Source organism: Halyomorpha halys, unplaced genomic scaffold (genome assembly GCF_000696795.3).
Source record: "Halyomorpha halys isolate HHAL.00 unplaced genomic scaffold, Hhal_1.1 Scaffold181.1, whole genome shotgun sequence".
In the NCBI taxonomy this organism is placed as follows: domain Eukaryota; kingdom Metazoa; phylum Arthropoda; class Insecta; order Hemiptera; family Pentatomidae; genus Halyomorpha; species Halyomorpha halys.
This window is the reverse complement of record NW_027114494.1, coordinates 31584-42565: the sequence shown is the minus strand read 5'-3', so window position 1 is coordinate 42565 and position 10982 is coordinate 31584. Positions and strand designations below refer to the sequence as shown.

Below are 10982 nucleotides of genomic sequence, written 5' to 3'. Positions count from 1 at the left end.
TATATACACATATATAATTTATATTTCAATGATATTCATTTATCATTTATATTTCAATGAGGATACACCTAGGTAATATTAGAGATCACTTGAATATACATTGAAATGCTGAGTTTAATACAAAATTATTTTGTTTGAGCCATTTTTGAGAAAATTAAAAAAAATATGAAAAATCGATTCTATAGTAGCACCCTAGCCTGCAGAATATTTAGAAAAAGATGCTAATTTTTCGAAAACAATCCAGACGATATGCCTGCATTAAATGTGTAATTTCAGTTTCATGCAACTTTTTGTTTTTGAGCGAGGCTATTCTAACACTCACACAGACAGACCATTTTGCGAGACTTGGTTATTAGTAAGATAAAATTATTTTCGCCTAGGATACTAGAGATACCAGAAAACCTAGAACTGGCCCTATAAGGAAAATACATTTCCGCATGTGTAAATAATGGTGCAAGAAATTATAAAATTTTTATTCATGCCAATTTCCAATTTTAGCCAGTTTATCAATGTTGCTCGATTAGACTAATTTTTTTTTATCATAGACTCCTTTTTAATTAAAGATGAAATAAGGTCGGAGCTAATTCTGGGTCTAAGAGGGCAGGTGTTCTGACAAGGATTCACTTCTAATATTTTTAGTGTAATGATCCCACACAATCCAAAAAGTTTTCATCAAAATTCTTTTACTTGTAGTACCTCTTATAATAATCACATAGAATTGACTATAGACAGTCAAATTTGTTCTATATGCCTAAAATAATAAATGTGAATTGAAATTTTGGATTCTGAGGACGAATATTATTATTCGCTTCTTTATCCTAGGTAAAGCAAAACTGTAAATTACCTTCAAAATAAAGAATCCTAAAGATTAGAGGATCATGCTAATATTCACATGAATTCATATCAGCGTCTTTTAGTATAAAGTTATTCACTGAATTTGTAAGATATTTGTTAAACATTTATTCCCTAATATGACATTTTCATTTATTTTTTTTTCAGGATTTCTCCTTTTGAAATTTATAAAAAAGAATTGACAATCATTGGCAGCAATATTAACCCATTTTCAATGAAAAAAGCACTTGACCTGATGGAAGCGATGGATAAAAAGTGAGTTCAGTAATTATATTACATAAATTTCAGTATTTCTTTTTTTTTTTTTTAATCTTATTTTTATTTCAGATTCTTGGACTTTGAAAAACTTGGTGTTAAAGAATACAAACTGAATGAGTATGAAACAGGCCTTGAAATGCTTAGAAAAGGTTCCATAGCGAAGGTTATGTTTCAAGTCAACACAAAATTGGAATAAAGCTTCCGTTTCTGTTAATGTAGAATATATACAAGTAACAAACATTTCGCTCCAGTTTACATACCTTCATCAGAGCTGGATTGTGACAGATATGTAATGGATATTCTCTATCCGTCATGATCCGACCCTGCAACGTGGGACGATAGGAGGGTTCCTAATAAATAGTTTTTTCTGCTATTTTGTGTACACTTTTTGACTCCCACCCGGACTGTACTACAATTTATTAGTGAAGTAATGAATGTTTGAATGTTGTTAGTTCATAATACTGTTTATTAGGGATGAGTTGTGGATCAAACTTTTAACAACTTTTAAATTATTAACCTCTTATTTTAAAATTAAACTTCCAATAGCATGTTCCATAAATGAAAAGAATTTGGCACAGTCGCCCCACCATTTCTCTTGTCGATTTTTAGCCTGGTATACTTACCATGTCTCAGATATAAGCTAAGGTGTTAGTATAATGACATCATTTTTAGGTACTATATAATTCAGCTTTAAAAATGTAATTATTCAAATATAATATAGCATTTAACAAATACAACACAGAACAGAGAAAACATAATTATAACATAACCTAGTTACACAAGTGTATGAATATAATATTTGGGTTGGCTGGTTATGGCTTCAAAAACTTGGCGATGTTTTAGCACAAATCAAAAGGAGCTTGGATGATAATGATTTGAATGATTTTTAATCATCTAACATCTTTTTTGATACTTAAACTTTCTTTTTTTTTAAATAATAAAAATATTTTAAATTGAGTGCAATAGCCGGCCCAAGTTCTATGGCTGCCATGTTAGCCTCACATGGAAAACAAGCGTGTGGACACATACTTTTGTTCCTTTGTTTACCAAGTGCTTGTGGATGTTTTGGATTTCCAGCAAGAGGTAAACTTGTGGATTCAGAGAGAAAATAATACATCTTCTTTTCTTTTTAAATTAGATTGAGCAGATAATGGAGTATTTCTAGTTATAAACAAAATGAAACCCCCTTTTTTTTTTTACTAACTATTATCTTTTTACTACTGATCTCTAACAAAGCCATTTTACGCACCAAGTAAAAAATATTCGAAATCGGGTAAAATGGTACCCATAGCGGTAGCACTGATATATATACTAAAAGAAAAACTTAAAGCAGTCATGAAAGAATTAACCCAATTATTCTAGGAAATAGGAATTATAATAAATATAGAAAAATTAAAATATTATTTTTTGAGGGCATAGGCTAACAAGAAATGTTATTAAAGAAGACTCAAATAAAAATTAAAATTATTCAAAATTTTAGACCACCCAGAACAATAAATGACTCTTCTCAGTATAAAATAAGTTGCCCACCGGCTGTTCATCCCTCAGTGACGAATTATATGCAATCTTAAAAGCCCTCAAATACATTAATCAATCCATAATATGTAATTTTAACAGATGGTAGGAGTGGATTTTTATCCCTAAATAACAATATAAACAAAAATATGAGCCATTCCCAAATGGAAATAATAAAAAAACATTATCTAGCAATAAAAGGAAATAATATTTAAGTGGATTAAGTATCACCCAGGAATCGCAGATAATGAGTTAGTAGATAAAATCGCTAAATTATCCATTACAACTTACAATCAGAAGGCATTAAGTTGCCTTATACAGCTTATTATATAAAGATTAAATTAGATCAGCTAGAAAGCTGGCATTTCATTGGACATTGGTCTCACAGGTTAACATAGGGAGAGACATAATAAAAGCATATATCAGACTTAGGACGAATAATGGAATTCGCAATAACTACCCACATAAAATAGTCTTAACTGAAACATTTCAATGCAAAAATTATATAGATAATGAGACCCTTTATAGCATATTATACTTGAATGTCCGGCATACAAAAAATGAGAAATATAGTTCAAAGATTTAGATAAGAATCAAAATATTATTTATGACAGTATATTAAATGTAAAAGACTATGGAAAAATATGTAACATCCATAAATATTTGAAAGCTATAAACAAAAATATAAGATGGTCAGAGTTTAAAACTATTTTAATGTAATTTTTAATTTTTTTGGACATTAAAATAGTTTTAAACTATTTGTTCTTTTTTTGACCGCAACCCTGACCATCTTCTTATATTTCAATTTTTACGGTCAACTATATATACATATATATATAAACAAAAATGTATAAGAGATATAGTTATGGTATAGTATGGGACCTCATTGAATCTGACTGAACTACTGGAATAACAGATATAGTTATGGTATAGTGTGGGACCTCATTGAAGTTAATTGAACTGCTGGAATTGCAACATATCGTTTCCCTTTTGGGTCTCCCTTGATTTGGGGAAAAAAAAGAAATCACCGGTAGCTTAGTTGTAGATTGGCTGCAGCAATGTTCCCTCATTGAACTTGGCCAAAACTTTGGCAGCAGTGAGTGAGAGAGCACATTGTCGTGGTGAGGAACCCCACCATCTTTGATCTGTCGGCAGACTCGATCCTTCAAACGGCTGAGCACTCCAGAGTAAAACTGACCCCTTAAAGCATAGCAGTATTCAAAATTTCACGCACTTTCTCCAAATCATCAGTTTGGCTTGTTGAAGGTCTTCCAACATGAGCATCATTGAACTTCTTGTCCCACATGAACATTATTGCAGGTTATATGGCTTCTTTTTTACAGGCCTCTTGAATCAGCAAAGGTATCCAACTGTTTTGTTTAGTTACCCACAGAACTTTATCAAATAATGCTGTTCTCCGAGTTTTTTGAGCTGACCTCCGATGGGGTCATTGACATGCACTCACGATCTGCTCATTCCAGTGTCTTGGAGGTAATTAGTTAACAGGCCACTGGTGTCAGTTAACAAACACCCTACTATTTTATCCTGTCCTTAAAACCAGTCTAGGTGTCCTCCTTAACTAAGATAAAAATCAGTATTGAAACTTTGTGAATTTACAATGTAATTAAATTTTTTAATTTTATTGTTGTTTTTTAAAAAAAATAACCTATTAATAGTAAGATTTGGATATACTGAAGATTCAATATAATAAATCAATTGTTTTAGATTCAATTAAATCAATTCATATTATTCAAAATCAATGTAATAGAAAATAATTTTAACTAAAACACATAAACAACAAAACTTATAACTTAACAAAAAAAAAAGCAAGAAAATAATTTAAAACAATATGGTATTATTTTTTAAGAAAGAAAACAATGTGGTATGGCCTTTATCCGTCAATATACAATTAAAGATCCTAATATATCCAACGAATCTTTATTCATTCCCACCCTGGGACCAAAAAGATGGTCACAGACTATATTAGACACAATTTCGTCAGCAGGCACAGGTTAAGTTAGAAGGGAAGAGTTCTACTCTGCCCGCTCCTAGAACACTAGAACCCAACCAATCAATATTTATATTTCATCATATTCGACAAATCCTTTCTTGTCCATTTCTTCTCCTGGAATTCCTGTCCTATTTCCATCCATTATGTCTCCAACCTATTTCCATCCATAATGTCTCCAACCTATTTCCATCCATAATGTCTCCAACCTATTTCCATCCATAATGTCTCCAACCTATTTCCATCCATAATGGATCTTACCCAACTTCCTTCATATATCAGCTATTTCTTAACCTCCTTAAATTCCAACCTTCCAATTAAATGTAAAATGTATGAGTGGGCAATATGATTCTTTGAATTGGAACTATATGATAGATAAACAATCAGCAATCATTTATGTTCATTGTTTTTTTTCCTAGGAGACTTGGTCCCAAAATAAAGATCACTTTTAATTTCATATGCATTATACTTTTATAAAATAATGATAAAAATTAATAAGGTAAAAAATGACAAGCAGTATCTTAAAAAGTGTACATTGCATCACTGTGCCCCGCAGATGGCATCAGTTGGTAAAGAAACGGTAAGGGAATTTTTAAAATAGGTAGGAGTTAAGTTGATTCATTGTTTAAAATTCACAAATTATTATCAACAATTATATATATTTTTTTTAGAAGTACCACCAATGGGTGGTTCCTTCCCAAGATTTTCAAGTGTATATGAAACAAACTACATATTTACCTATTGTATTATTTTGTACAGTTGTAAATTACATTAAATAAATAATTTAAAAAATTTTTTTTAGATCAACTCAGATCATTTTTACATACGTACTTGAAATGTTGCAATAAAAATACTTAACTACTCATCAATCACAAAACTTACAAATATACCAACTAAAACCAAGTTAATTCAACAATTATAACTTAATACAAAAGAACAAAAATTATAACTTAATACAAAAGAACAAAAATTATAACTTAATTATAGAAATATAGACCAGCATTCTTCATATGAAAGTAATATTTGGTTTTTTCTTTTACATCATCTTGAGAGTCAGCATAGTAAGATGACAGGTTTACATTAAATGGAAAATGCGATGCAGTGCAATTTATGCCTTTTGATTTCTAAGGATTAGGTCATTTTCTAATTACATTGTTAACATATAGGTAACACATTAATGAGGTTAAATTATTTTATGAGAAGTCTGCTTAATTCTTTTTAGCTTCAAAAATTGACAATTCTAGTTTATCCAAGTTGAACCAAGATATTACAGTTCGAACTAATGACATCCCAAACTGAAGTAAAATTTACTGTCATTGAAAAATTCTATCTGGAATTTCTCACCAGTATGATGGGCCATTATATGTCTTTTCAAATCTTCAGGTGTAATGAATTCAAGGTCACATAGGGGACAGTGATGAGGCTTCTCACCTATGTGATGGGTCATTATATGTTTTTTTGTATCTCCAGATCGGGCTGATTTATAATCGCAGTGAGGACAGTGATAAGGCTTCTCACCTGTATGACGGGCCATAATATGATTTTTCATATCTCCAGATCGGACTGATTTATAATCACAGTGAGGACACTGATTTGGCTTCTCACCTGTATGACGGGCCATAATATGATTTTTCATACTTCCAGATCCTACTGACTTATAATCACAGTGAGGACATTGATGAGTTTTCACACCTGTGTGACGGGCCATTATGTGTAGTTTCATTTTTCCTAATCCTACTGATTTATAGTCACAGTAAGAACATTGATGGGTCTTCTCACCTGTGTGACAGGCCATTATATGTCTTTTCAAACTTCCAGATAGCGCTGATTTATAATCACAGTGAGGACAGTGATGGGACTTTTCACCTGTGTGACGGGCCATAATATGACTTTTCACATTTCCAGATCTTACTGATTTATAATCACAATGAGGACATTGATGTATCTTCCTGCCAGTGTGAAGGGTCTTTATGTGTCTTTTTATATCGCCAGATCCTACTGATCTATAATCACAGTGAGGACATTGGTGGGACATTTCACCTGTGTGTTGGGCCATTATATGGAGGTTCATTTTTCCCAATTGGACTGATTTATAATCACAATGAGGACATTGATGAGTCTTTTCGCCAGTATGACGAGCCATTATATGATTTTTCATATGTGAAAATTGTATTGATTTATAATCACAGAAAGGACATGTATGTGGCTTCTCACCTGTATGACGGGCCATAATATGATTTTTCATATTTCCAGATTCTACTGATTTATAATCACAGTGAGGACACTGATGGGACTTTTCATCTGTGTGACGAGCCATGATATGACTTTTCATATTTCCAGATTTTACTGATTTATAATCACAGTGAGGACATTGATGAATCTTCTCACCCGTGTGACGGGCCATTATATGACTTTTCATATGTGCAGATTGAATTGATTTATAATCACAGTAAGGACATTGATGGGACTTCTCACCTGTGTGACGGGCCATTATATGTAGTTTCAGATCTCCAGATCGGGCTGATTTATAGTCACAGTAAGGACAATGATGAGGCTTCTCACCTGTGTGACGGGCCATTATATGTAGTTTCAGATCTCCAGATTGGGCTGATTTATAATCACAGTGTGGACATTGATGGGACTTTTTTTTTCTATGGTAACCATCCTTGACACCTATAAGCAATAAAGTATCACATCAAAAAATAAAATAAAGCTATTAAGTGAAATCAATCAAATATAATCATTATTTTAAAAACATTTACTAAACAAAAATGATAAATTCTTAAAATTTTGCTGCTAAAACATTTTAGCATAGGCTTAAAAATTGTTTTGTTGTAGCAATAGACAAGAGCATTTTTGGAATGATGCAAAATTTTGAAGTATAAGAGTGATGAGCTCTAAAGATTTTATAGAAATCAAAAGATTATTTTTAAAAAATGTGATAAACCCACAGAGAATGGAATTAGCTAGAGATGGTTCAGACTGTAAGGTGAGGTTATGCTCCCTCCCTCACAGCTCGAGGGCCTACAGTCAAAGTACAGCACTCTCATCTCAATCATTTATTTAGCATTTTAGCTAAACCATTGCAGCTACACTTTTATTTATTTATTTTTTTAATTTTATCATAGAAGTATTAATTGGACTAACAATTAGTCTATTTAAATTATATTTATTTTAATTAAATTGAAATAACATTATTGAAGATCAAGTTTGAAAAATAATGTAATAATGTAGTTGTCTAGAATAACTACTGATCATTAAAATGTGTCATTTCGTTGATTTTCAGGAAATTTTATTTGATCAATTAAAAGATTACAGTAAAAATTACCCTGACCTCATGACTGATATAATAATAACTAATAAATATGTTTCAGTTTAAAAATTGAGCAAGTAACTTGTTCACAAAACGCTCCTCATCAAAAGAAATTTTCATGTTCAATTGGCTCACCACAAAATTTACAAATTCTTATCACATCATATGATACTTGTAATAAACCTCCACGATTTTTTTTATTACTAGAAGACTTTTTGAAATATTTATCAGTGAATCACAAATTGCTCCAAAGCACTCCTTCCAAATAATTGTTTTGGAAGTCTTGTAACTATAAAACCAGGTTCTTTGAAGATATTTAATCGGCGTCTAGAAGAAGTCTGGGAAGATTCGTCATTTGTGAAGTCGGAGCAGGATGAGCAGGATGATCAGCCAAAAACCCCACTACAGGAGGTGAGAGAAGCAGTTCAAACTTCTCAAGGTGAAGAAATGTTGCAGAAATATTTTGAAGAAGTTAAAAATAGATCCTCCAAGTATATAATAAAACTTGTAAACAATGACATTAAAGATTTGGATACAGTGTATAGAATCAGTATGATGTTTATAAGTGTACTTCCATAGGTGGAAAAGTATTATAAAAAAAAACAGCACAATCAAGATGGCATCTGTAGATGGAATTGAATGGAGATCATGTAAGAATCTCAAAATACAGAGCACAGTTTACTAAAGGGTATCAACCGTCATGGTCTACAGAAATATTTACTGTTCTGAAGTGCTGAAAACCGAACCTGTCACGTATCATTTGAAAGATTATCCATTTGAAATGATTGTGAGGTTTCTATCAAAAAGAATTGAAACTTGTAAAAGATCAAGATTGTTACCTTGTTGAAAAGGAAAAGTAATAAAAATCTACTGAACTAACTTGTTTCAATTATTCTTATCATTGATCGGTTGATATCAAGAATATGAGTATATAAGGCTTGACATCGTCAAAACTTAATCAATTGTGCCATTATAGGGGAGTTTTTATGGTTGATAAATTTCCTAGTAAGCCGTGGAAAAGTGAACGTGACATTTTCAATTCAAAGGAAACAATTGCGGTCAGTTTTGTTCACTCTGCCTCTAAATCTTATATAAAGGAAACTCTCCTGGAGAAATACTCCTTTAGTCACCATATATCAATGGGATTGAACTTTAACAAAGTATATAAACGTGCATCTGTAAAGAGGAAAAGTATCATTCTAGTGAAAGCCATGGAAGAGTACAGATTGTTGACTGTGAGTAATATTAAATTTCTACAAACTGTGGGATATTAAGTCTAGTCGTCAACATGGAAATATTAAATTTGGAAGAAACTGCTACTTTTGACAATTCAGTAAAAGCGATTGAATTTTATTCTCATCATCCCTATTCACCAACAAATCCTCAGCCAGGAGATGAAATACGCATCAGTCTGCAACATCAATATGTGTATACCCAACCAACTCAAAATCTATTATACATAGAAGGAAGATTTCTAAAGCAGAATGGTTCTGCAGTTCCCATGATATCAAAATTAACAAACATGTTTGCATTCTTGTTTCATGAAATAAGATAAGAACTGATAAGAATAAAGTAGAGTAGAAATTGATCGTGAAGAGAATTTGGGAATTACTTCAACATTGAAAAATTTTGTTATGCTCAATGGAGGCTCCCAGTTTTTATATAACTGGGAAAGAGGCCATCCAAAAACATAAATCAATACCAACCAGCAGAGGGGTGGTATTGATTATCTTTTTTTTTATTTTCAAATCGTCTTTATTGATAAAAATATAAATACTATACGGATTATATGATAATATATAATACATTTGTTTGTTTACAATTTTCTTGTTTTGCCTTACGGCAAAAAAAAATATAGTCAATATAAATATAATTGTCAAAAAATATAGTTGGCAAAAATATAGTCAAATTGTATCAAACAGTGGCGGAACAGCCTAGACTTTTTTTAATGACTTACGTTGGTGCTGCGATATTTAAATTAAAATGTACCTAAGAATGTTCAGATTGGACAAAACATTCGAGTGAAGATTATCAGAAAACTGTAATGAATATGAAGCAAGAACTGGTGTTCGTTAGAAGCAGGCATGGGGAGAACTACTTAATAGATCACATACCAAGAATAATTACAAGATAATTAATCTGCAATAGTCCATTACACAGTTATGGACGAATTAAAATTGTAATACTTCATGATGTAAGGAATGTTCCCATCCATACCCAGCTACATACTATATCATTACATGTTATACATACTATGAGGGTGGTTTGAAAAGTTCTCGGAATCACCGCTAGATGTCAGTGCTAGAGCAACAAAATTCCTATGCAATAATCACACATCCTTTGCGAGTGAACACGCGGCATGAGTGGAAGTGACGACTCTTTGTTGTTGTTTTATGTGCAGTGATTTGTGACAATGGAAAAACTGACATTCGAGCAGTGATTAAGTATTTAGTAAAGAAAAGTAGGAAAGCAAAGAGAATTCATCCCAACCTTCAGAACACACTGGGGGACTTTGCTCCTTCATATTCAACAGTTGCCAAATGTACCAGCAAGTTTAAGTTTGGTCAGGAGAGCTTAGATGATGATCCACGTAGTGGACGGCCAAAAAGTGTTACGACCCCGGAAATTTATCGCAAAAGTGCATAAAAAGGTCATGGAGGATCGTCGACTGAAAGTGTGTGAGATTGCTGAAGCTGTAGGGATGTCATCTGAACAGATATATCACATTTTAACCAAAGAATTGGGAATGAAAAAATTATCCGCAAGATGGGTGTTGCGGCTCTTGATATTGGACCATAAACGCACCAGATTGAAAATGTCTGAACAAAATCTGGCCTGTTTGCAGCGCAACCAACAAGATTTTTTTTGTGCCGTTTTATGACTACAGATGAAACTTGGGTCCACTACTATACCCCAAAGACAAAACAGCAGTCAAAGCAGTGGTAACATGCTGAGTCATCACCACCAAAGAACGCAAAGGCAATACGTTCACCCTCGTATATCATTACATGTTATACATACTACATCATTACATGT

General features: G+C 32.2%; 2 protein-coding genes across 5 annotated transcripts in view; one reads left to right on the top strand and one right to left on the bottom strand.

Annotated features, from left to right (window-relative positions):
* Positions 1 to 1483, top strand: part of LOC106679170 (uncharacterized) — a 23733-nt gene extending 22250 nt beyond the window's left edge. Inside the window, exons 6-7 of the mRNA XM_014418159.3 lie at positions 1000 to 1107; positions 1180 to 1483. Of these exons, the coding sequence (XP_014273645.1) occupies positions 1000 to 1107; positions 1180 to 1306 (235 nt within the window). The 3' untranslated portion in view covers positions 1307 to 1483. The remainder of the gene's footprint in view (positions 1 to 999; positions 1108 to 1179) is intronic.
* A 2957-nt stretch (positions 1484 to 4440) lies between these two features.
* The window catches only part of LOC106679169 (zinc finger protein 431), a 16439-nt gene continuing 9897 nt past the window's right edge, over positions 4441 to 10982 (bottom strand). For 3 of the 4 annotated variants that reach the window (XM_067051696.1, XM_014418157.2, XM_067051697.1), the window contains one exon: positions 4441 to 7306. In XM_067051696.1, coding sequence (XP_066907797.1) covers positions 5913 to 7306 — 1394 coding nt within the window. In that variant the 3' untranslated portion in view covers positions 4441 to 5912. The remainder of the gene's footprint in view (positions 7307 to 10982) is intronic. The other variant, XM_067051698.1, reaches the window with a different exon arrangement.